Here is a 27,997-nt window from a genome sequence, read left to right as displayed (position 1 = left end):
GAGTTTTGAAGCAAACGGGAGCAGCGATATGGGGCGGTAGCTGGGCATAGCAGTTGGGTCAAGGTTAGTTTTTTTTGAGGATGGGTGTGATGGTGTCTAAAGTCAGATCTGACCCACTCCATGCAACATATTCCATTCAAATGACCAAGAAATGAAGCCAGGTGAGAGAGGGAGGGGAGGAAGGAGATGGAGGAGAGTCCGCAGCAGGGGACAATTAGCAGATTGCAGTTAATACAACATTTGACTACCAAAAATGAAGACAGAGGCAGAATAATATCAAAAGACGGGGCTAGGTGTGAGGAGCACAGACATGTCAATATGCAGTCAGAAAATTTTCAGAATAATACAGGAAAAAAAGTCAGGGAAAAAAAAAACAATGTACCACTTAGAACAGAGGGAGAGAAGTACATGGGATTCAGGGGTGCAGTGGCTATTCCAGAGTAGGAGATAGTTCAGACGTACCTGTGAATGAAAGCAGATGGATCAGGGCATGACAGCATGAAGGAGAATATACCATGGGTTTTCATTGTGGTATATTTCAGATGATACACTTAAAATATGTCACTTGAAACTATGTCACATATGACTAAAGTCAGATCTGACCCACTCCATGCAACTTATACCATTCAAAATATAAGAGGCATCGTGACTGCTCGCTATTCCGGCCACCTGCACATTAGCTCCGCCCCCCACCACATCACCACACATAATCCCGCCCCCCACCACATTACCACACACAATCTCGCCCCCCCACCACATTACCACACACAATCCCGCCCCCCACTACATTACCACACATAATCCCGCCCCCCACCACATTACCACACATGATCCCGCCCCCCACTCCATTACCACACATGATCCCGCCCCCCCACTCCATTACCACACATGATCCCGCCCCCACCACATCACCATACATTATCCCTCCCCCCAGCACATCACCACACATAATCCCGCCCCCCACCACATTACCACAGATAATCCCGCCCCCCACCACATTACCACACATAATCCCGCCCCCCACCACATTACCACAGATAATCCCGCCCCCCACCACATTACCACACATAATCCTGCCCCCCCACCACATCACCACACATAATCCCGCCCCCACCATATCACCACATAATCCCGCCCCCACCACATCACCACACATAATCCCGCCCCCCACCACATCACACACAATCCCGCCCCCCACCACATTACCACACATAATCCCGCCCCCCACCACATTACCACACATAATCCTGCCCCCCACCACATTACCACACATAATCCCACCCCCCACCACATCACCACACATAATCCCACCTCCCACCACATTACCACAGATAATCCCGCCCCCACCACATTACCACAGATAATCCCGCCCCCCACCACATTACCACACATAATCCCACCCCCCCACATTACCACACGAGGCTCCGTCCCCACACATTACCACACGGGGCTCCATCCCCACACATTACCACACGGGGCTCCATCCCCACACATTACCACACGAGGCTCCGTCCCCACACACTACCCAGCAGCGTTAATTAGATAGCAATGAGCGTGCCAAGCGTTAGCTGGCTGGAAACAGCTAGTTTCTTTCATATTACTTACGTCTATTTTTGAAAAAAATCTGAAATTTGGGGAAAATATTGCAATTTTCATACTTTTAATTTTTATGCCCTTAAATCAGAGAGAGATATCACACAAAATAATTAAAAAATAACATTTCCAACATGTCTACTTTACATCAGCACAATTTTTGAAAGCATAATTTTTTTGTTATGAAGTTATAAGGGTTAAAAGTTGACCAACGAGCTCTAATTTTTATAACAACATTTGCAAAACCATTTTTTTAGGGACCACTGCACATTTGAAGTGACTTTGGGGGATCTGTATGAAAGAAAATACCCAAAGATGACACTGTTTTAAAATCAAGGTGCTCAAAACCACTTTCAAGAAGTATATTAACCCTTCAAGTGCTTCACATTAATTGATGGAATTTGGAAGGAAAAAATAAACATTTAACTTTCTTTCACAAAAGTTTTCCTTTAGATCTAATCTTTTTTTACTTTCGCAAGGGTAACCATAGGAATTGGACCTTATAAGCAATTTGTTGTGCAATTTCTCCTGAGCGTGCCGATACCCCATATGTGGAGGAAAACCACTGTTTGGGTGCATGACAGGGCTTGTAAGGGAAGGAGCCCGATTTGACTTTTTGAATGCAAATTTTTCTGTAATAATTACTAGGTGCCATGTTGCGTTTCAAGAGCCCTTGATGTGCCTAAACAGTGGAACCCCCCACAAGAGACACCATTTTGGAAACTAGACACCCTCAGGAAACTTATCTAGATGTGTATTGAGCACCTTAAGACCCCAGGTGCTTTACAGATGTTTATAACAGTGAGCCGTGAAAAAAAAAATCTAATTTTTCCCACAAAAATTTTACTTAACTCCAAATTTTGTATTTTCACAAGGGTAACAGGAGAAAATGGACCGTAAAATTTGGACCGTATGTGGTTGAAAACTACTTTTGAGGCACAGTGCAAATCTCAGAAGGGAAGGAGCGCCATATTACAGCGCAAATTGTGCTGCACTGGTTTGAGGGTGCCATGTCAGATTGGAAGAGCCCCTGAGGTGCCAGAACAGCTGAACCTCCCCATAAGTGACCCCATTTTACAAACAAAACATCTCACTGAATTCATCTAGGGGTGCAGTGATTATATTGACACCACAAGTGTGTCACAGAATTTTATACCACTGGGCAGTGAAGGAAAATTTATTTTCATTTTTACCACCAAGATTGTGTGGTAGCCCCAAGCTTCACATTTGCATACTGAGAAATGGGTAAAAATGGCACCAAAATTTGTCCCACAATTTCTGCTAAATGTAGAAATACCTCATATGTGGCCGTAGAGTACTGCTTAGCCATACTGCGAGACTCGGAGGGAAATGAGAGCTATTTGCCTCCTTGTAGTGCAGATTTTGCTAGAATAGCTTGCAGACTCCATATACAGAGCTCCTAAGTGCCAGAAAAGCAGAACCCCCTCAAGTGACCCCGTTTTGGATATTATACCACTTTGAGAGTTTATCTACAGGTGTAGTGATGATTTTGACTCCATGGATATTTTCCAGAAACAAGCAGTAGTGGATGTTGCGGAATAAAAATTGCAAATCTGCTATTGTAGTGCCCAATACGTTGTAGTGCCCAGCTTGTGCTTCTGGAGACATGCACCAGTAAATTAGGCAGGCTCTCATCGCTAAAGAAGTGCCAAACATGTGGGTGCTAAATGCGATTTAAGCACACTGTGGGGCTCGGAAGGGAGAGGGGCATTTTGATTTAGGAGTGCATAATTTGCTGCATTTCTTTTGGGGCTGTGGAACCATTGCGCTTTTCCAGAGACTTTGTACTTCCAGTAACATGAAAGCGCCCTATATTTCGATTGACAGATGACGGACCTAAGTCGAGATTTGCATTTTATTGTGGACTGAGTTGAAGTTTTTATCGGGATCATTTTACATCATGTTTATCTTGTGCTCTATGCTAAGCACTTACATCGGTGTTGTCACGTACCCACTTCTCAGCACGTGACTTGGGGTTGCGCCAGCAAGGGTTAATCTATCTCCTATCACTCAGTCCAGCATTCACCTCTGTTCTATGCTGCAATGGGAGCATAAATCACATCCCAACACAGTCCACACACACCCTGCTCATACACGCTGCCCCCACTCACCGAACACACGGGCGATGAGTCCCGAAAATACTACTGCTATTGTCTGCCAATCAGCAGAGTCACACACTCTAAGGCTATGGATACTTTAGAGCCTATGAAGGTTAAAGGTTATCAAAGTTTTAAGATTTAATAGAAAAAAGTACAGTGCTTACAATAAAAGGTATAAATATATGGAAATAAAATGTGACATACAAATAAGCAAAAACAGTGGTAAAATAAAAGGGAGAAAACTTACAGAAATATTGAACCTTGTAGTCAGGTATTCTGCCCCTGAGGGAGGGGGAAATATGGAATGGATCACATCAGCTTGGGCTGCCCTCACTGTGAACATCTTTCTATGTGTACAGGCCTAATTTATAGAGTTAACTTGGAGGTCAGATTTTGAGAACAGCTTCTCAGGTTAATAATCTAATCTTTGGTTTGTGACTGGATCCTGGCTATTTTACCAATTAATTCATTATTTTTCTTTGAACACTATTCGTTCATGTAATCTGTCTTTCTCAGAGTAAATATACAGTGTCTCTGCAATTGGTGTATCTGTTCAAAGGAGTCAGAAGGTGTGAAGTGTCTCAGCAAGGCCCCCTGGGGTGACTTGTCATGATCCCAATGGCAGGGGATCACAAAAGGACAAGCACACAAAAAACAGAACAAGCTCTAGGGTGATGGAAACTGAGCTGACCGCGATCCTGAACCTAATTCACAATACTAGCAATAGCCGAGGAACGTGCCTACGATGATTCTAGACGTCTCGCGCCAGCCGAAGGACTAGCTTCCCCTATTAGAAGAAACAAAGACCTCACTTGCCTCCAGAGAAACACCCCACAGAAATAGCAGCCCCCCACATGTAATGACGGTGAAATGAGAGGAAAGCACATACGTAGTAATGAAAACAGATTCAGCGAAATGAGGCCCGCTAAAGCTAGATAGCAGAGGATACAAAAGTGAACTGCGCGGTCAGCGAAAAACCCTACAAAAAAACCATCCTGAAATTACCTGAACTCATGTGCCAACTCATGGAACATGAGGAGTAATATCAGCCCACTAGAGCAACCAGCAACAAGGAATCACATAACTGCAAGCTGGACTAAAACAAAAATAAAGCAAAACGTGGAACAGGAAAATCAAAAACTTAGCTTGTCCTGATGATTACAGAAGCGGAAAGCAGAGGTAGCAAGACACACTGATTACATTGATCGCCGGCGAGGAAATGACAAGAAAGCCAGGTTAAATAGGAAACTCCCATATCCTGATAGAACAGGTGGACACCAGAGACCGCAGAGAACACAAGTCACCCAGTACCATCTGTAACCACCAGAGGGAGCCCAAAAACAGAATCCACAACAGTACCCCCCTTGAGGAGGGGTCACCGAACCCTCACGAGAACCACCAGGGCGACCAGGATGAGCCCTATGAAATGCACGGACCAAATCAGCAGCATGAACATCAGAGGCAACCACCCAAGAATTATCCTCCTGACCATAACCCTTCCACTTGACCAAATACTGAAGTTTCCGTCTGGAAACACGAGAATCCAAGATCTTCTCCACAACATACTCCAATTCTCCCTCCACCAGCACCGGAGCAGGAGGCTCAAGCGAAGGAACAACAGGTACCTCATACTTCCGCAACAACGACCGATGGAACACATTATGAATAGCAAACGATGCCGGGAGATCCAAACGAAACGACACAGGGTTAAGAATTTCCAAGATCCTATAGGGACCGATAAACCGAGGCTTGAACTTAGGAGAAGAGACCTTCATAGGAACAAAACGAGAAGACAACCACACCAAGTCCCCAACACGAAGTCGAGGACCCACGCGGCGACGGCGATTAGCAAACTGCTGAGCCCTCTCCTGGGACAACTTCAAATTGTCCACCACATGACTCCAAATCTGATGCAACCTATCCACCACCATGTCCACTCCAGGACAATCAGAAGGCTCCACCTGACCAGAGGAAAAACGAGGATGAAACCCCGAATTACAAAAGAAAGGAGAAACCAAGGTAGCAGAACTAGCCCGATTATTAAGGGCAAATTCGGCAAGCGGCAAAAAGGTAACCCAGTCATCTTGATCAGCAGAAACAAAACACCTTAAATAAGTTTCCAAGGTCTGATTAGTTCGTTCCGTCTGGCCATTCGTCTGAGGATGGAATGCAGACGAAAAGGACAAATCAATGCCCATCTTAGCACAGAACGTCCGCCAAAATCTAGACACAAACTGGGATCCCCTGTCAGAAACAATGTTCTCCGGAATCCCATGCAAACTAACCACGTTCTGAAAAAACAGAGGGACCAACTCAGAGGAGGAAGGCAACTTAGGCAAGGGGACCAGATGAACCATCTTAGAAAAGCGGTCACACACAACTCAGATGACGGACATTTTTTGAGAGACAGGGAGATCCGAAATAAAGTCCATGGAAATGTGCGTCCAAGGCCTCTTCGGGATAGGCAAAGGTGACAACAATCCACTGGCCCGAGAACAGCAAGGCTTAGCCCGAGCGCAAACTTCACAAGACTGCACAAAAGAACGCACATCCCTCGACAAGGAAGGCCACCAAAAAGACCTGGCCACCAAGTCTCTAGTACCAAATATTCCAGGATGACCTGCCAACGCAGAAGAATGGACCTCGGAGATGACTCTACTGGTCCAATTATCCGGAACAAACAGTCTTTCAGGCGGACAACGATCAGGTTTATCCGCCTGAAACTCCTGCAAAGCACGTCGCAAGTCTGGGAAGACAGCCGACAAAATCACCCCATCCCTAAGGATACCAGTGGGCTCAGAATTTCCAGGGGAATCAGGCACAAAACTCCTAGAAAGAGCATCCGCCTTCACATTCTTTGAACCTGGCAGGTATGAAACCACAAAATCGAAACGGGAGAAAAACAGTGACCAACGAGCCTGTCTAGGATTCAGACGCTTGGCAGACTCAAGGTAAATCAGATTTTTGTGATCAGTCAAGACCACCACACGATGTCTAGCACCCTCAAGCCAATGACGCCACTCCTCAAATGCCCACTTCATGGCCAAAAGCTCCCGATTACCAACATCATAATTCCGCTCAGTGGGCGAAAACTTTCTAGAAAAGAACGCACATGGCTTCATCACCGAGCAATCGGAGCTTCTCTGTGACAAAACCGCCCCCTCTCCAATCTCAGAAGCATCAACCTCAACCTGAAAAGGAAGCGAAACATCTGGCTGACGCAACACAGGAGCAGAAGGAAACCGGCGCTTAAGTTCCTGAAAGGCCTCCACAGCCGCAGGAGACCAATCCGCAACATCAGCACCCTTCTTAGTCAGATCCGTCAAAGGCTTAACAACACTAGAAAAATTAGTTATGAAACGACGATAAAAATTAGCAAAGCCCAAGAACTTCTGTAGACTCTTAAGAGATGTAGGCTGCATCCAGTCACAAATAGCCTGAACCTTGACGGGATCCATCTCAATAGTAGAAGGGGAAAAAATATACCCCAAAAAAGAAATCTTCTGGACTCCAAAGAGACACTTTGAACCTTTTACAAACAAAGAATTGGCCCGCAGGACCTGAAACACCTTCCTGACCTGCTGAACATGGGACTCCCAGTCATCAGAAAAAACCAAAACATCATCCAAATACACAATCATAAATTTATCCAGATATTCACGGAAAATATCGTGCATAAAGGACTGGAAGACAGAAGGAGCATTAGAAAGTCCAAAAGGCATCACCAAATACTCAAAATGGCCCTCAGGCGTATTAAATGCGGTTTTCCACTCATCACCCTTCTTAATCCGCACAAGATTATACGCACCCCGAAGATCAATCTTAGTGAACCATTTAGCCCCCTTAACCCCTTACCGGCATCGGACGTACTATACCGTCCGATGCCGGCTCCCCTGCTTTGATGCAGGGCTCCGCGGTGAGCCCGCACCAAAGCCGGGACATGTCAGCTGTTTTGAACAGCTGACATGTGCCCGTAATAGGCGCGGGCAGAATCGCGATCTGCCCGCACCTATTAACTAGTTAAATGCCGCTGTCAAACGCAGACAGCGGCATTTAACTACCGCTTCCGGCCGGGCGGCCGGAAATGACGTCATCGCCGACCCCCGTCACATGTCCGGGGGTCGGCGATGCGTCTCCATTGTAGCCATAGAGGTCCTTGAGACCTCTATGGTTACTGATTGCCCGTCGCTGTGAGCGCCACCCTGTGGTCGGCGCTCACAGCACACGTGCAATTCTGCTACATAGCAGCGATCAGCAGATCGCTGCTATGTAGCAGAGCCGATCGTGCTGTCCCTGCTTCTAGCCTCCCATGGAGGCTATTGAAGCATGGCAAAAGTTAAAAAAAAAGTTTAAAAAAATGTGAAAAAAATAAAAAAAACATAAAAGTTTAAATCACCCCCCTTTCGCCCCAATCAAAATAAATCAATAAAAAAAATATCAAATCTACGCATATTTGGTATCGCCGCGCTCAGAATTGCCCGATCTATCAAATAAAAAAAAGTATTAACCTGATCGCTAAACAGCGTAGCGGGAAAAAAACTCGAAACGCCAGAATTACGTTTTTTTGGTCGCCGCGACATTGCATTAAAATGCAATAACGGGCGATCAAAAGAACGTATCTGCACCGAAATGCTATCATTAAAAACGTCATCTCGGCACGCAAAAAATAAGCCCTCAACCGACCCCAGATCACGAAAAATGGAGACGCTACGAGTATCGGAAAATGGCGCAATTTTTTTTTTTTTTTAGCAAAGTTTGGAATTTTTTTTCACCACTTAGATAAAAAATAACCTAGTCATGTTTGGTGTCTATGAACTCGTAATGACCTGGAGAATCATAATGGCAGGTCATTTTTAGCATTTAGTGAACCTAGCAAAAAAGCCAAACAAAAAACCAATGTGGGATTGCACTTTTTTTGCAATTTCACCGCACTTGGAATTTTTTTCCCGTTTTCTAGTACACGACATGCTAAAACCAATGATGTCGTTCAAAAGTACAACTCGTCCCGCAAAAAATAAGCCCTCACATGGCCAAATTGACGGAAAAATAAAAAAGTTATGGCTCTGGGAAGGAGGGGAGCGAAAAACGAACACGGAAAAACGAAAAATCCCCTGGTCATGAAGGGGTTAATGCGAGCGAACAAATCAGTCAACAATGGCAAAGGATACTGATATTTGACCGTAATCTTATTCAAAGACGGTAATCTATACAAGGCCTCAAGGAACCATCTTTTTTGGCCATGAAAAAAAAACCTGCTCCCAAAGGAGATGAAGATGGACGGATATGTCCCTTTTCCAAGGACTCCTTAACATAATCCCGCATAGCAGTATGCTCTGGCACTGACAGATTGAACAAACGACCTTTAGGAAATTTACTGCCAGGAATCAAATCTATAGCACAATCGCAATCCCTGTGAGGAGGAAGCGAATTGAGCTTAGGCTCCTCAAAAACATCCCGATAATCAGACAAAAATACAGGAACCTCAGAAGGAGTAGATGAAGCGATAGAAATCGGAGGTGCATCATCATGAACCCCCTGACATCCCCAGCTTAACACAGACATCGCCTTCCAGTCCAAGACTGGATTATGAGTTTGTAACCATGGCAGACCAAGCACTAAGACATCATGTAAATTATACAGTACCAGGAAGCGAATCACCTCCTGATGAACGGGAGTCATACGCATGGTCACGTGTCCAGTACTGAGGTTTATTCATAGCCAAAGGTGTAGAGTCAATTCCTTTCAAAGGAATAGGGACTTCCAGAGGCTCCAGACTAAACCCACAGCGGTTGGCAAATGACCAATCCATAAGACTCAGGGCAGCGCCTGAATCCACATAGGCATCGACGGAAATGGCTGATAATGAACAAATCAGAGTCACAGACAGAATGAACTTAGACTGTAAAGTACTAATGGCAACAGACTTATCAACCTTTTTTGTGCGTTTAGAGCATGCTGATATAACATGAGCTGAATCACCACAATAAAAACACAACCCATTTTTCCGCCTATAGTTTTGCCGTTCACTTCTGGACTGAATTCTATCACATTGCATTGTCTCAGGTGCCTGTTCAGAAGACACCGCCAAATGGTGCACAGGTTTGCGCTCCCGTAAACGCCGATCAATCTGAATAGCCATAGTCATAGACTCATTCAGACCTGTATGCGCCGGGAACCCCACCATAACATCTTTAATGGCCTCAGAAAGGCCATCTCTGAATTTTGCAGCCAGAGCGCACTCATTCCACTGAGTAAGCACCGACCATTTCCGAAATTTCTGACAATATATTTCTGCTTCATCTTGCCCCTGAGAGAGAGCCAATAAAGCTTTTTCAGCCTGAATCTCTAGGTTAGGTTCCTCATAGAGCAAACCCAATGCCAGAAAAAACGCATCCACATTGAGCAACGCAGGATCCCCTGGTGCCAATGCAAATGCCCAATTCTGAGGGTCACCCCGCAGGAAAGATATTACAATTTTGACTTGCTGAGCAGGGTCTCCAGAGGAGCGAGATTTCAAAGAAAGAAACAACTTGCAATTGTTCCTAAAATTCAGAAAACTAGATCTATCTCCAGAAAAAAACTCTGGGATAGGAATTCTAGGTTCAGACATAGGAGCATGTACAACAAAATCTTGTATATTTTGAACCTTAGCAGCAAGATTATTCAGGCTGGAAGCCAAACTCTGGACGTCCATGATAAACAGCTGAGGTCAGAGCCATTCAAGGATTAAGAGGAGGTAAGACGCAGCCAGGCTGCAATTAAGGCTAGGCAGCAAACTCTGAGGGAAGGGAAAAAAAAAAAAAAAAACTTCCTCACACTACTTTTCCTCCTACTTCAGCCAATACGATTACCACTTTTGGGCCGGCGATACTGTCATGATCCCAATGGCAGGGGATCACAAAAGAACAAGCACACAAAAAAACAGAACAAGCTCTAGGGTGATGGAAACTGAGCTGACCGCGATCCTGAACCTAATTCACAACACTAGCAATAGCCGGGGAACGTGTCTACGATGATTCTAGACGTCTCGCGCCAGCCGAAGGACTAGCTTCCCCTATTAGAAGAAACAAAGACCTCTCTTGCCTCCAGAGAAACACCCCACAGAAATAGCAGCCCCCCACATGTAATGACGGTGAAATGAGAGGAAAGCACATACGTAGTAATGAAAACAGATTCAGCAAAATGAGGCCCGCTAAAACTAGATAGCAGAGGATACAAAAGTGAACTGCGCGGTCAGCGAAAAACCCTACAAAAAACCATCCTGAAATTACCTGAACTCATGTGCCAACTCATGGAACATGAGGAGTAATATCAGCCCACTAGAGCAACCAGCAACAAGGAATCATAACTGCAAGCTGGACTAAAACAAAAATAAAGCAAAACGTGGAACAGGAAAATCAAAAACTTAGCTTGTCCTGATGATTACAGAAGTGGAAAGCAGAGGTAGCAAGACACACTGATTACATTGATCGCCGGCGAGGAAATGACAAGAAAGCCAGGTTAAATAGGAAACTCCCATATCCTGATAGAACAGGTGGACACCAGAGACCGCAGAGAACACAAGTCACCCAGTACCATCTGTAACCACCAGAGGGAGCCCAAAAACAGAATCCACAACAGTGACTGGAGCCAGGAAACTGCCTTTCTCAGGATAACATATGTTGTGACCTTTGTGAGAGCTGTAGTCTCAGGACAAATGTCAATTACTGCTGGTCATACATATACATATCCCACTACAGGTGTATCCATCTACATCTCAGTAGAAACCGGATCCATTCACTATAATGAGGCAGCAGAGTTAATCTTGACTTCATCAGGCCCCTGTTCAGCAGTGTCCTTCTTTTCAGAAGTGCACAGACCACGCTTTTATGCACTCCGAAAGTTGCAGACAACGCCAGATCACAGGCAAACAGACGACATCCACAGTGCCAATATCTGCCTCATAATAAGGAATCTTCTGCCTTGGGTTCTGTCTGGATCACGTTTTTCAGAGATTTACATGGAAAACCCGGTGTAAGCGCTCATCGTAAAACGCGCTGGATAAATGTGCGCCGAGCCTTAATGCAATCTTTGGGGGGCAGAATGAACAAATCAACAGCAGGTTAATAATTGTTTGTTTTTTTAAAACTTTTTTACTGGAGAAGATCTGTATGAAAGAGTGGGCCAAAATCCCTGCTGCAGTGTATGCAAACTTGGTCAAGAACTACATGAAACATCTGACCTCTGTATTTGCAAACAAAAGTTTCTGTACCAAATATAAAGTTCTGTTTTTCTATTGTATCAAATAATTATTTCATGTAATAAAATGTAAAAAAAAAGTAAATATCATACAATGTGATTTTAAGATTCTGTCTCTCACTGTTGAAGTGTACCTAAGATAATAATTACAGACCTCTCCATTTTTTGTAGGTGTGAAAACTTGCAAAATCGGCAGTGTATCAAATACTTATTTTCCCCACTGTATATGTTATTTATCAGTGATTCCATTCCCCATATTTAGCACACAATTGGCAGGTTTGTTTAATACCATTTGCTGCTTGGTGTGGATTTCCCTCTCCTTCTCATACACCTTCTCCTCTCTTGGGAGCTCTGGTGTTTGTCTATATTTACCCTCATTATATATACTGTTATGTTTCTCATTATTTCCAATAATTATATTATTGCATGGGATCTTTATGATGTTATATTGTCATCTTCTTCCCTTTCAGGTCCCTACAATATCTGATCCTCTCAGTGGAGATCTTCTATATAAAAAAACAATTCCTTATTTGAACTATCAAGTGATGGATAGGATAAAATTGCTAGAGAAGATATTACACCTCACCCTAGAAATCCTCTTCCGGCTTACTGGAGAGGTGAGAGGTTCTGATGACGTCACATTACATTATTCTTATCTATGGGAATAACAAACATAACTGGAGAGGTGAGGACTCTGGAAATGTCTGTATTGAAATTTATTAATGTGTCTCCATAACCAGGATTACACAGTAGTGAAGAAGACCTCTAGTGAGCGCTGTCAGGACCCAGTGTCTGAGGGATTGGGAAGAGCCCTGAACCCAATCCGGAGGCCTCCACCTTACCCCAAGATACATGAGGACATTAATGACCAGAAGATCCTAGAACCCGCCTACAAGATGATTGAGCTGCTGACTGGAGAGGTGACACTGCTGGGAATGCTGGGATATTATACTGTAATGTTATGAAGGGATCTGGGGGATGACAGTATCATTGTATGTGTCAGGTTCCTATAAGGTGTCAGGATGTCACCATCTATTTCTCCATGGAAGAGTGGGATTATTTAGAAGGACACAAAGATGTGTACAAGGACGTCATGATGGAGATTCCCCAGCCCTTCACATCTCCAGGTAATAGGACTAAATACACACGGCCTATAATTGTCTGTATATAAAGAATTAATACAGTTTCTGTATGTGTTTCCTCCAGTTCTATCCAGTAAGAGGACAACATCGGTGAAATGTCCTCGTCCTCTTCTTCCACAGGAGTGTGAACAAGAAAATCCCAATATTCCTCAGGATCATCAGGTAGATGGAGAGAAGGTGTCATGAGATCTCCCCTATGATGTGTAGATGGCTGTGAAGGTCTTGTGTTCAGTCTTGTTTTATCCACCAGTATTATATGTTTTATACTTGTGTAATGATGTACAATAACAAATTGTATTATGGTACCGTGTTAGCCGTATTCACATCGATACTTGCGTAATGAGAACAGTGGAGATGGCAGGATTAGAGCTGATCATAGATGTGACTTCTCCATCTGTCTGTGACTTTTACAATATTTATTTCAGGGTGAAGATCTGACCCATGTTAATACCAAAGAGACATATGTGAGGGGTGATGAGTGGGGTAAAGAGGAAATTCCTACAGATAATCGCCCAGGTGAGTAGTAACCACTAAATGCAGACAGGTTACAGAGTCTTCTCAGTCATGGTTGACACTGCTTTATTGGCAATGTTTTCCGGTCATATAACAATTAAAGATCACCATTCTGCCTCTAGACCACTCTATGCTCCTCCAACCAAAAGTGTTCCCATTAGTTTGAGCATTTATGTAAGAACTTGCAGTGGAGTCATCCATTGTTGAAGCTATGAGGCCAGAAAATAAAAATTCCACCTTATTAGTAGAATAAACTAACTGTAATATTTTTTAAACTTGGCCAAGTTTGAATTTCTGTACAATAACAGCAGAGTTTTCCTTTATCCTGACTCTTCACTTTCTGTGAGAAAAGAACTGTCCAACTTCAAAGAATTTCATGATAAACTGCATGAAAAAAACATCACACCTATGTCACGATGTGTCTCTAAGCTTTGTGTGGTTGATGGCTCTAATGACTCCTTGTCATGAATTTCATGATCTTTTAGGAAAATTATTTGATACTAGATGGTGGCCCGATTCTAACGCATCGGGTATTCTAGAATATGCATGTCCACGTAGTATATTGCCCAGCCCACGTAGTATATTGCCCAGCCACGTACTATATTGCCCAGCCACGTACTATATTGCCCAGCCACGTAGTATGTTGCCCAGCTACGTAGTATGTTGCCCAGCTACTTAGTATATTGCCCAGGTACGTAGTATATTGCCAAGTCACGTATGTCACAGGTTAAAAAATAAAAAATAAACATATACTCACCTTCCGAGAGCCCCTTGTAGTTCGGTCACATGACCGTGACGTCATGGCAGGTCGTTCTCACACAGGCGAGGACCTGTGATAATGTTGCGATCACATGACTGTGACGTCATGGCAGGTCCTTCTCACGCAGGGCCTGTGATGACGCCATGGCAGTTCCTTCTCCCATACCATCCTTGCCACCAGAACTTGCCGCTTACATTGAGCGGTTACCGTAGCGTAGCGAGGAGCGGGAAAGGCGGCGGAAGGTGAGTATATAATGATTTTTTATTTTTAACGTTAGATGTTTTTACTATTGACGCTGCATAGGAAGCATCAATAGTAAAAACTTGGCCACACAGGGTTAATAGCAGCGGTAACGGAGTGAGTTACCCGCGGCATAACGCAGTCCGTTACCGCTGGCATTAACCCTGTGTGAGCGGTGACTGCGGGGAGTATGGAGCGGGCGCCGGGCGCTGACTGCAGGGGAGTAGGGAGGGACTAATCGGACTGTGGCCGTCGCTGATTGGTTGCGGCAGCCATGACAGGCAGCTGGCGAGACCAATCAGCGACTTGGATTCCATGACAGACAGAAAGACGGAAGTGACCCTTAGACAATTATATAGTAGATAGAAGATCTCCACTGAGCGAATCCAATATTGTAGGGACCTGAATAGGGAGATGATGACGATGTAACATCATAAAGAATCTCGTGTAATAATACAATTACTGGAGATAATAAGGGGAAACATAAAATGAGGATAAATACAGACTATAATTATCCAGAGATGTCAGTTTTTCTGTACTGTTATTGCACAAGATCCTCTCATTTAATCGCTTTCTACAGCTCCACTTTTGTTCCTAACCAGGCCCCATATTTCACATCTGACATGTGTCACTTTATGTAGTAATAATTTTAAAATCTTAACCTGATCCAAGTGATTGTTTTTTTTTTTTTTTCGTGACACATTGTACTTTTCATTAGTGGTAATTTCAGGATAATTTGTTTTGAGTTTATTTATTGAAAAATCTGAAATTCGGCAAATATTTAGAAGAATTGGAAAGTTCAAACATTGATTTTATATGCCATTAAAAAAAAAAGTAATACCAAACAAATTATTTAATAACTAGAATCCATCATATTTCTGCTTTTCTCCGACAGCATTTCTCAAACATCCTTTTATTTGTTAGGACTTTAAAAATCTTAAACAACCAATTGTCATATGTTCAAGGAAATTCACAAAACCTATTTTTTGGGGACCAAATCACTTTTGTAGTAACTTGGATGGCCTATGTTTTAGAAAATTGCACCCCACATAGTATCAAAAACCACATTCAGGAGATTTAACCTTTTAGGTGTTTTACTAACTATTGAAATAGCCCCAAGTTCTTCAATTTTACTACAAAGGGTAATAGAAAAAAATGGATTCCACAATATATTTTGCAACTTCTCCTAAACAAGACAATATCATACTGTTTAGGCACATGGCAGGGTTCTGAAGGCAAGGAGCGCCATTTGGCTTTGGGAATGCAGATTTTCATGCAATAGTTGCGAGCACAATTTGCGGATCATCTAAGGTGCCAGAATGGCAGAAAAACAGTAGAAAACCCTCATAAAATTGACGCAAACTCCCTCAGTGAATTCATCTTTAGGAGCAGTGATTATTTTTACACCACAGATATTTTCTGGAAACTAGCACACAATGAATGTTGGAGAATGATAATTGCAAATATACAATTTTAGAACCCAATAAGTGGTACCCAGCTTGTACTTGTGGAGACACACACACTGTAAATGTTTAAGTGGGTTCTTCCCATTACTGCAATGCTAAACATGTGTACACTAACCACTTTTGGACAAACTGTAAGACTCAGAAGCGAGGGGAACATTTGTCTATATGAACACAGATTTTGCTGGATTGGTTTATAGAAGACATGTTGCTTTTCAAGGTCTGTTAGATTTTTAACTGTTTTCGTCTTAGTAAATGATTGAATTTTGCTACATAACTTGCAATTTATTGGGGCATTTTAAAAATGTTATAAAAATATAATTCATCATAATTTATTTAAGCATAATTTTTATTCTTGGCAGATGACTGTACCAGGAGATCAGATGGCCGATTGGCATCTTCAATTTTTAAGTCAGATGACCTTGATATCAATAAAGATATAACTTGCATCTATGCCACAAGTCCAGATATATCATCATCCTTTAAAAACAAAGATCTATCATCAGATTCGTTTAAACAGGTCACATCTTCTGATTCATTACAGACTATTAAGAAGAATAAAAGTCACAAAAATGATGTTGAAAATGAAAGTGCTCAGACAGAAAACAAGCAATTTTCAAGTTTAGAATATGAAAAAAGTTTTCCCCTCCAAATGTCATTTGTTACACATCCAAAATTTGACATAGAGGAGAAAAGATTTTCTTCTTCAGAATGTAGGAAACATATTATCCAGAAATTTGAGGATGTTAGCCAAAAAAGAGTTCATGCAGGGGAGAAGCCATTTTCATGTTCAGATTGTGGGAAAAGTTATGCAAGTAAGACAAATCTTGTTACACATCAGAGAATTCACACAGGGGAGAAACCTTATGCATGTCCAGAATGTGGTAGACGTTTTGCAGATAATTCAAATTTTTTTAGACATCGGAGAACTCATACAGGAGAGATGCCATATTCATGTTCAAAATGTGGGAAATGTTTTACCAATAAAAGGAGTCTTACTAGACATGAAATGGCTCACAAAGGGAAAAGTCAGTCTCATCCGTATTAGGTAGGAAATATTTTACTATAAAATCATATTTTGTTGAAAACCTGCACAGGAAGAAACCATTTATTTTTGACAAACTGTACAAGAATAAACATAACAGAGAGACAAAGTAATGAAAAATAAGTAAACGAGAAAACAAATTAGAACTTACATTTGAATTAAAACATTCAGTTATTTATATATATCTGATATCTGAAAAGCAAATTTAATGCAGTATTCCATGTACATTGAATATTTCATATCCCTATTGAAAATTATCATTTATACACTACGGTTCAAAAATTTAGGGTCACACAGACAATTTTGTGTTTTCCATGAAAACTCATACTTTTATTTTTTTTATTCAAATAAATTTTTATTAAGAATAACAAGATAAATGACATGTTACATTCTCATTTTCAATGCAAAGCTTTTTTCCCCCCCTTCAAACATTCCCCTTCAATCCCACCACCCCCCAACCCCACCCAACAAAGCAGCTCACCTTGCTTAGCACTTCCATCATTAGACCAATATACTATCTAATCCCTCGGTCAATAATATAAGCCATATTTAACATTACCATTAATTAGGAACCTTAATTAACTCTCCCTCTATAATACCCCTATCCCATAGCAATCCACGGAGACCACATTTTATTGAACATTTCGATTTTCCCTCTTTTTTTATAAAACCCCTTTTCCAGTGTCAGGCCCTGCTTCACATACTGGAGGAACTCTCCTCTTGACGGCGGTTCTTCCCTAATCCAGTTTCGGGCTATCACCTTCCTAGCCATGACTCATACTTTTATTAATCAAATGAGTTGCCAAAAAATTGAAAATCTAGTCCACACATTGACAAGGTTCAAAAAAAAGATTTTTATTTGAAATAATTTTGCTCCTTCAAACTTAGCTTTCGTCAAAGAATGCTCCCTTTGCAGCAATTACAGCATTGCAGACCTTTGGCATTCTAGCAGTTAATTTGCTGAGGTAATCTGGAGAAATTTCACCCCATGCTTCCAAAAGCTCCTCCTACAAGTTGGTTTGGCTTGATGGGCACTTTCTGCATACCATACGGTCAAGCTGCTCCCAGAAGAGCTCAATGGGGTTGAGATCTGGTGACTGCGCTGGCCATTCCATTACAGATAGAATACCAGCTGCATGCTTCTTCCCTAAATAGGTCTTACATAATTTGGAGGTGTGCTTTGGGTCATTGTCCTGTTGTAGGATGAAACTGGCTCCAATCAAGCGCTGTCCACAGGGTATGGCATGGAGTTGCAAAATGGAATGATAGCCTTCCTTATTCAAAAAACCTTTTACCTTGTACAAATCTCCCACTTTACCAGCACCAAAGCAACCCCAGACCATCACATTACCGCCACAATGCTTGACAGATGGCATGAGACACTCTTCCAGCATCTTTTCAGTTGTTCTGCGTCTCACAAATTTTCTTCTGTGTGACTCAAACACCTCAAACTTCGATTCGTCTGTCCATAACACTTTTTTCCAATCTTCCTCTGTCCAATGTCTGTGTTCTTTTGCCCGTATTAATCTTTTTCCTTTTATTAGTTAGTCTCAGATATGGCTTTTTCTTTGTCATTCTGCCCTGAAGGCCAGCATTCCGGAGTCGCCTCTTCACTGTAGACATTGACACTGGCGTTTGGGTGTACTTTTTAATGAAGCTGCCAGATGAGGACTTGTGAAGTGTCGATTTCTCAAACTACAGACTCTAATGCACTTGTCTTGTTGCTCCGTTGTGCAGCGGGGCCTCCAACTTCTCTTTCTACTCTGGTTAGTGCTTGTTTGTGCTCTCCTCTGAAGGGAGTAGGACACACCATTGTTGGAAATCTTCAGTTTCTTCGCAAATTCTCGCAAGGAATAGCCTTTATTTCAAAGAACAATAATAGACTGTCGAGTTTCACATGAAAGTTCTTTTTTTCTGGCCATTTTGAGAGTTTAATGGAACCAACAAATGTAATGCTCCAGATTCTCAACTAGCTCAAAGGAAAGTCATGTTTATAGGTTCTCTAATCAGCTAAACTGTTTTCAGCTGTACTAACATACTTGCACAAGAGTTTTCAAGGATATTCTAACCATCTATTAGCCTTCTTACACTGTTTGCAAGCACAAAGTACCATAAGAACACTGGAGTGATGGTTGTTGTAAATGGGCCTCTGTACACCTTTGAAGATATTGCATTACAAGCCAGACATTTGCAGCTAGAATAGTCATTTACCACATTAACAATGTATAGAGTCTATTTCTGAATCATTTCTGAATCATTGGAAAAAACTGCTTTTCTTTCAAAAATAAGTAAATTTCTAAGTGATCCTAAACTTTTGAACAGTAGTGTATGTATGATCCATTCCTTCTTTGTTGGAACGTTTGGTGTGATTCAATTAAAATAAAAAAGTATTCATCTTCTTTATCTCAATTTGTAATGTGGGGTAAGATTATCTATTCAGAAACCCTGTGGATAAATATTAGGGCTACATACATTTGTCAGGGTATGTTCCCATGGTCAGTAAATGCTGCGGGTTGGACGCTGCGTACATCTGCAGCATCCAACCCACAGCATTCAAATGTCACAGCATAGTGGATAGGATTTCAAGAAGTCAATTATGTGTGCACCGACACCAGCGGCTTACCTGTGGAGACAGACATGCGGTGCATCTTTGCGGACCGCAGCATGTCTATTTATCTTGCGGAGACGCGAGTCTCCGCAAAATAAATTTCACCCATACACGGTGATTCCGCACGGTTCAGTGAACACATGCGGAATTACCTGTGTTCAAAAGCCACAGTGCTTTGGGCTCAGCAGACATGTGCTGCATCCAAAGTGCTGCCAATTAATGACCGTGGGAACGTAGCCTTAGTGTACTTTATACAGAAGAACAGCGATATCGCCATAGTTCTTTATACAATGATAATAGATCAGGTCCATTTAGGCAGTTTTTATTTTACTCACAAGACCCCGTATCGTTTTTACATGCTGGAGGTCAGAATTCTCTAATTTTTGGCTCTGGCATTACTTTTAGAATAAATCCCTTTTTTATACAGTCCTGTAGTAATGACCTTGTTAATCATGTTTTGTAGGAGGGTTCATCTGAATCAATCTAAATGTTATCAATTTATGTGCAAGAATCAATAAACCACCTACCGCAGTTTTACCGTGTGTGTCCAGTGTCAGTTCTTCTACATACCCTGATAAAAAAAAAATCTCCAGCTAAACCTGCTGATACATGATTTTACAATTGCAATAGCCTTATTCCATAAAATCCTGTTTTGTGCAAAAAAGCACCCCCTAAGCTTATACACAAGTCATTGTCCCAGAAAGACGGCGGGGCAGCGGGTCACAGAGGCAGGAGCCTGCGGCTAAAGCCTGTGCCCGCTACTAAAGCGAAATGAATATTCACTGCGCTGGGAGTGAATATTCATTTCTCTTATAGCGCGCACAGATACAGCAGCAGCCACTGGCTTCCAGCACACATCCTACTTACCTTACCTGCGTGCTCTCACTGCATCTCATTCTGGCGTCAGTGGCATACCTGGATGACAATGCCATCTTCATTCTCTCCTGGGATGAACACCTGCAGCATCTCCAGGAGGTGCGCGGGCGCATCCATCAAGCAGGCCTGACCATCAAGCCGGGAAAGTGCCAGATGGGCATGAGCGAGGTCCACTACCTGGGGCATCGGGTAGGTGGGGTTTCCCTGAGGCCAGAGCCTGGGAAAGTGGACACAACTGCATCCTGGCCCACCCCCAGGACCAAGAAACAAGTTATGTCCTTCCTGGGCACTGCAAGGTACTATAGACGCTTTGTACAAAACTATAGCAGCCCTGCAAAGCCCTTGACGGACCTCACAAGAAAAAAGCTACCCCAAACAGTCGACTGGACAAAAGGCTGTGAGGTGGCTATTCGGGCTTTGAAAACAGCCCTGAGCAGTTCTGTGCTAAAAGCCGTCGACAGCAGTCGGCAGTTCCTGGTACAGATTGATGCCAGTGAGTTTGGCCTCTGTGCAGTGCTCAGCCAGGTGCACGCGGGGAACCAAGAGCACACCATGTTGCACCTGAGCCAGAAGCTTCTGCCGAGGGAAGTGGCCTATTCCACCATCAAGGAGTGCCTGGCCATGGTTTGGGCCCTGCTACGTTTGCAGCCCTAACTGTACGGATGCACCTTCACCGTGGTGACCAACCACAACCCCCTGAGCTGACTGCACACTGTATACCAACGGAAGGTTGCTGGGCTGGAGCCTTGCCCTTAAGCAGAACAACTTTACAGTCAAATACAAAAAGGGCAGGGAGCATGGCAATGCAGACAAGTTGTCCCACCGTGGCGAGCCTGCCAAGGTGCGCATGGAGGTGTACTGAGAGGTTCTGCCTCCGTAGCGCAGTCTGAAAGGGGGCGGTGTCACGATGAAATGAATATGCCCATATTCAAAGTATGCTTCTGGAACTTTCCACTGCATTCACTGGTATAAGCCCAAAGCACTTTGCAGGCACAGGTTGCATGTAATTTTGTCTCTCTCTAACCCCCATTAGGTCTGTGTAAAGAACACAAGCTGCAGCTGCTATTCCCCGACGGCCCCCCTTTGCCTGCACAAATCAGCTCTCCTTCTCACTCCTCCCTCAGGAATGTGTTGGTGATCAGGAATCGGTCCTTTATCCAAAAGCACATGGGACACTCTTTGTTCTTGAAAACGTAAATAACTTGACCCCAAGTAGTGATATAGGAACCAGCAGAATCAGACAAATGGATTTCTACTTAACCAGGTCGTACTGCTACCCCATGTTTAGACTTAAATGTAAGCTAATCTCGTGAGAAGACATGTAATACTGCCGTTGTCGCTCTATGAGGTTTCAAGCTCGAGTTATGATGGTTTTGAGTTTTAGTGGAGTTCTTGGTAGCTTTGGAAAAGGGGAGTGCACTCATTGCTCCGGCCCCCAGTCAGGTCACCCAGGGAGAATTATAAGGCTAGTAGGCTCATTCTGGAGTCTGTTTAACCTGAGGGGACAGAGCGTATACCATCCATGCTGAGGGACTGAATCTCTACCTTTGGGAACCCCTCCCCCCACCAACCATCGCCACATGGCTTGCCAGTACTGAGATATGTAAGTTGTTCTTTTAATCCTTTTATTTTGTAATCGTTTTGTACATATTGTATTTGTCTCAACGTCTTCGGAAGTAAATTATGCTACTGACTGGGTTGGCTCCTGACCTGCTACTAATAGAAATAGGAGCTGGTGACTGACAGAGGTTTATAAGTGTATTTCCTGCCTGAAAGATGGGAGTAGTTATAACGCCCTCACTGCAGTGTGCCCAATAGCCAGTACACGACCAGGCAGCCTTTCTGGTGACTACTTATTCTAGGTGCAGTTCTCTGACTGACCTGAGAGTAAGGGGGGCGCCAGAGAGCTGCAAGTTCCAAATTGACGAACAGTGGGCAGCCAAACACTCCCGGTTCATGACATATTGGTGGCAGCGGTGGGATGTACAAATAGACCCCACTGTAATTCATGACAAGGTTTGCCAAGTTCTAATTGTTGTCGCTCTTTTGCCAGAATGTAATTGTGCATAACAACACACACTTTGACCACATCATCAATTGTCTCAGTTTTTAGCTTGATTGGTATCCCCAAAATGCGCCATTTAGATGCCAGCAAACCAAACCGTGCCCTTGTCAGTTGGTAGTTGAAAATCCTTTTGGTGTGATTCAAGTCCCGACTCGAGTATGGTTTTATGAGGTTGAAATGCCTCACCTCCAACCACAACAAACGGCATTGGTGGGCCTTCAAGTGTTCAGAAGAGATTGTGGCGATGGTAAATTTTAATTATTACCATATAAACGTTGGCCCATGTCAGAGTTTTTGAAAGTCTGTGAGCAATTTCCTCATCCAAATGAGCCAACGTCAATGGCGACAAATCGACACTCAGCATCTGCAATCGCCATGAGAACAATCTAATGGTATTTTTTGTAATTGAAATAATCCGATCCACTTCCAGCAGGTTTCAGAATCTGAATGTTTTTGCTGCCACAGCACCCAAACAGTTTGGAAAATTACAAATTTCATGGAATTTTGCTGCATTCTTCAGCCAGAGTTCAGTTGTGGGTTGGGAAAGGAATTCTGCACGAACAACATGATATAAAGCATGGCCGGTGTCTCCAACAATCCCAGAAAGGGTTGACACTCCAATCCTGAATTTAAAACAGAGATGATAAAGTCTCTCCGGTAGCCAGGAATCTGCGGAACAAATATGGAAAACAAAATCAGCTCATGGCTGTTATAACAATGATACAAATGACATGTGTTTATTTTTCAAAATTACGTACCTCGGGGTCACCAGCAGACGTTCCTTAGCAGGAATTGCTCAACGTAGTTGTGTGTCCTGCCTGGTGATGGATCCTTGGACATGTTGCAGCAATTCATCGAAGCTCTGTTCAGACATCCTCGCGTAGTGAAAAACGTCTCCTGGTTTTCATGCAGCTCGGTGTATAATGAGTGGTAGGCTCCACGGCTCTCTCGGACTTCAACGATGGGGTGTTGCCAGTAGTAGTGATGATGTCTTCTCCATCTTGCTCTTCTTTCTTCTACACAAGCCACAGCAAAGGCAAAAGCCTATTTCAATTCCAAATCCAGATTATGATAGAAGCTCTCCATGCCAAGATCCATATTGCAGCAGGATACATCAGCATCAGATGAGGATTCCATCTGTGTAGGGTCTGTATATACAAAATCCCCATAAGACATGCCCATTGGGTGTGACTTTTGTCAAGGAAATTCTCCTGAAACAGCATTTGCCGCATAACAAAATTCATTGCAAATTTGAACGCATGCGCAAAAACAATGCAAAAGCTTGCACAAACGCATGCACAGGCAGCGTTTTTTGGTGTCATGCGTAAGCTGATGCGGATAAAAACTGCAGCATAACCATGCGTTTGTATGCATTTTGGCATGTGTTTGTGCATACAGATTGTACGCTGCGCACAGATACGCTAATGTGAACTTAGTCTTAGATCCACGTTAAAAAAAAAAAAATTTTGTCAGATGCTTCCCGCCCTGGAAAGGGACCCGCGAATGCCGGAAGAGAGCTTTTTCCCAAGACAGCAGTGAAGCATACAGTTTGCATCGCAGTTCTAGACTTCCAGCCACCAGCACGTCTATTTGTCAACACCAAAACATCAGCAACAGCAGTGGTGTAATTGGAAGAAGCAATTTCTGTGAGTCCTTCAACACTTTTTAGATCAAGTCTTACATGTGGTGAACAAATGGAGAGGATGATGCAGGACTATCTAGGACTGAATATTAATACCATCATGGAGGATTTGGACCCTTTCACATTTTGGTCTTCCAAAATGAATGAGTGACCAGAGCTAGCCTCACACGCCTTGGAGGTTTTATGGTGCCCGGCAGCCAGCAACTCTCAGAACGTGTCTTCAGCACTCCTGGTGGTGTCCTGATGGATAAGCGCAGCTGGCTGTACCCTGAAAGTGTAGACCACCTAACTTTCATCAAGATGAACAAGTCATGGATCTCCAAGGACTTTTGCACACCAATCACAGACTGTACAGACTAGGAGATATTGCATTTTTTAGTATGATGTATTAATGTCAAGTAACTGCACACTGTGATATCTTTAGTGTGGCTTCTGTGCCTACTGTGGCTGCTGCTGCTGATGTTAACACAAGTTTGTGGCAATGTGAACAATCCTGGATTGGATGTAGTGGAAGACTTGTTGGTCCCTATTATACTATCTATACTGTGGTGAAACTGATGCCACTTTTGTGGTGTCTGCCAGTAATTTTTGGAAATGTGAACACTCCTGGTTGGGTGTCCATCTGCTGGATTGGGTGTAGTGGAAGACCAGTCTGTCCCTATTATACAATTTCTACTGTGGTGAAATTGATGCCACTTCTGTGTTTTAAGGCCCTCATTTGTTTAAATGTGAACACTCCTATTTGAGTGTCCATCTGCTATATTGGGTGTAGTGGAAGACCTGTCAGTCCCTATTATACTATTTCTATTGTGGTGAAATTTATGCCACTTTGGTATTGTCTCACAATAATTTTTGGAAATGTGAACACTCCTGGTTGGGTCTCCTCCATATGTGTTGCCTGTAGCAGTAGGCCTCCAAGACTGCCTCCACATCCTTGAACTCACCTACCCGTGTTACTATCCTTAAATTTTCCTGACAATGGTAGTCTAAAAACTGATATATATGCCACCTGAGTGTGGCTCAGCATGAAAGCAGGTAGAGGTGTTGCATGTGGTATCAGGGCTCCCAGCAAAGAAGGCCTATACCAATCGCTCATCCACCTCATCTTACTGTGACATTTAATTGAAAGCTGTAAATGCTGCCCCAGATGCTGATACCGCATGCCTGGCTGATTGTTGCGTGGCCATGCTACAATTTGTACTGTGGGTGAATTGAGGCCACTTTCCTGGTGTCTGTCCCTCAGTTAATGTGTTTTGGCAGCATTAGGGGCCATCATAAGTTGTTGTACATGCATTTGTTTTTGCTTCCCATTGACATAAATGGCATTCGGTTACGTTTGGTGAATATTCGACAAATTAATATTGCAAATTTGGTGATCGTAATCTGAACCAAACATTGAAATATTCGCTTATCTCTAGTGGTAATGTTTTATTTTTTTCACTTTTTTTTTTAAAGTAATGACATAAGATGAAAAATATTTTGAAAAGCATTTGATTTTTTTTTCCACTTTAAGGCTGTGTGCACACGTTGCGGTTTTTTGCGTTTTTTTTCGCGGTTTTTCCCGATAAAAACGCTATAAAACCGCAAAAAAACCCGCATACAATAAGCATCCCATCATTTAGAATGAATTCTGCATGTTTTGTGCACATGATGCGTTTTTTTCCGCGAAAAAAAAACACATCGCGGTAAAAACCGCAGCATGTTCATTAATTTTCCGTTTCTTTTTGCGGATTTCCCACTCCAAAATGCATTGGGAAGTGTCCAGAAAAAACCGCGGCAAAAACGCGTCAAAACCGCGGCAAAATCGTGGCAAAAACGCGTGCGGTTTTCTTGCGGATTTCTTGCAGAACATGTCCGGAATTCTCAGGAATTTTCTGCGAGAAATCCTGAACGTGTGCACATAGCCTAAAACACTAAGTGGAGCAGCTGCTGAAATTCGTCATGAAAACCTAGGGAACTTATAGCTCGCATTACAACTGCAGTAATTGTGGGCGGGTTCTGCTCACATGTCTGATTTACCTCCTCTCCTCTTCTGGGCATTTGCCAAAGGATAAAGGAGGATGAAGGGCTCAGTTTATTATATTAGGTAGGCTGCTCTTCTTGCTATATCACTCATGATGGGATGAGATAAGTGACTGTGGGCTATATCGCACATGGTGGGATTAGATAGACATTGGATCTGCTATGTCAGTGTAAGCCTCTTTCAGATGTCTGTAATGCAGGGACGTATGAATGAGCTCAGTCATTGCTCGGCACATAGCGTGATGATTACACCGATGTGTCCTGACCACTGTGGAAATAGTGGCGGTGGTCTGCAGCATGACATTGCACTACTAATTTCTGGCTACTGAGCTGTTCTCACAGCTGGGAGAAGTCTCCTCTGCAGTCCTGGTCTCAATTCAGTATATAATCAATAATTATTAATATAAAAATCACAGTGTATTCCCTTTCAAGGGGTTTTCAGGAGCCTCTTCCGCTGTAGAGGTGATCGACTTCAATAATTTTACGTTTCCACAAATATGCACGATGGGCACGTATAGTTATTGGGTATTGATGGCACATAGATTAATATATGAGCCGTGTGTAGGGGTTTCCGATGTTGGGCGGCAAATTATGACAGGGTTAATAGAACATTGAGCTCCGACAATAGGTTTCAGAAGTACAGGAGGAGTGTATTCCCATCTTCAGCTGGAGAGTTAGTACAGTGAGGAAAAAAGTATTTAGTCAGCCACCAATTGTGCAAGTTCTCCCGACTAAAAGATGAGAGTCCTGTAATTGACATCATAGGTAGATAACAGCTATGAGAGTCAAAATGAGAAAACAAATCCACAACATCTCTTTGTGCGATTTTGAAAGATTTATTTAGCAAAATATGGTGGAAAATAAGTATTTGGTCACCTAAAAACATGTAAGATTTCTGTCTCTCACAGACCTGTAACTTCTTCTTTAAGAGACTCTTCTGTCCTCCACTCATTACCTGTAGTAATGGCCCCTTTTTGAACTTATCAGTATAAAAGACTCCTGTCCACAACCTCAAACAGTTACACTCCAAACTCCATTATGGTGAAGACAAAAGAGCTGTCAAAGGACACCAGAAACAACATTTTTAGCCCTGCACCAGGCTAGGAAGACTGAATCTGCAATAGGCAAGCAGCTTAGTGTGTTGAAATCAACTGTGGGAGCAATAATAAGAAAATGGAAAACATACCAGACCACTGATAACCTCCTTCGATCTGGGGCTCCACGCAAAATCTCACCCCGTGGGGTCAAAATGATCACAAGAAGGGTGAGCAAAAATCCCAGAATCACACGGGGGACCTAGTGAATGACCTGCATAGAGCTGGGGCCATCGTTACAAAGGCTACCATCAGTGACACAAAACATGGAGGGGAAAATTGGACCACGACAGCCAGAGTATAATCCAAAGAATATCAAACTTTATTAAATTATATTATGAAATATAAAAAGTCCGCTAGATTCCAGAATACAGGGGTCACAGTTACTTTAAAGTGCAATGGGTAGCACTTTAAAGTGATTGATATCAAGTGATTGATACACAATCAGTAGAAGAAACTGTACAAAAAAAGGTATCACAATATAAATATTAAACCAACGGGCCAATACAATGCCACTTGCTTTTCCTTTTTCTTCTCATTCTCACTGTTGGTGACATATCCCCCAATCCTGCCCCC

At 42.9% G+C, this 27,997-nt stretch overlaps 1 protein-coding gene across 1 annotated transcript in view; it reads left to right on the top strand.

The window, feature by feature from the left end:
• The window catches only part of LOC138663863 (oocyte zinc finger protein XlCOF7.2-like), a 39,995-nt gene extending 19,736 nt beyond the window's left edge, over positions 1 to 20,259 (top strand). The window contains exons 2-7 of the mRNA XM_069750219.1: positions 12,422 to 12,568; positions 12,692 to 12,871; positions 12,955 to 13,078; positions 13,158 to 13,255; positions 13,519 to 13,609; positions 16,432 to 20,259. Of these exons, the coding sequence (XP_069606320.1) occupies positions 12,422 to 12,568; positions 12,692 to 12,871; positions 12,955 to 13,078; positions 13,158 to 13,255; positions 13,519 to 13,609; positions 16,432 to 17,117 (1,326 nt within the window). The 3' untranslated portion in view covers positions 17,118 to 20,259. The remainder of the gene's footprint in view (positions 1 to 12,421; positions 12,569 to 12,691; positions 12,872 to 12,954; positions 13,079 to 13,157; positions 13,256 to 13,518; positions 13,610 to 16,431) is intronic.
• The last annotated feature ends 7,738 nt before the right edge of the window (positions 20,260 to 27,997 follow it).

The sequence above is a fragment of the Ranitomeya imitator genome, chromosome 2 (genome assembly GCF_032444005.1).
Source record: "Ranitomeya imitator isolate aRanImi1 chromosome 2, aRanImi1.pri, whole genome shotgun sequence".
Lineage (NCBI taxonomy): Eukaryota > Metazoa > Chordata > Amphibia > Anura > Dendrobatidae > Ranitomeya > Ranitomeya imitator.
Note: the sequence above shows the minus strand (reverse complement) of the source record. Positions and strands in the feature narration are given on the sequence as shown.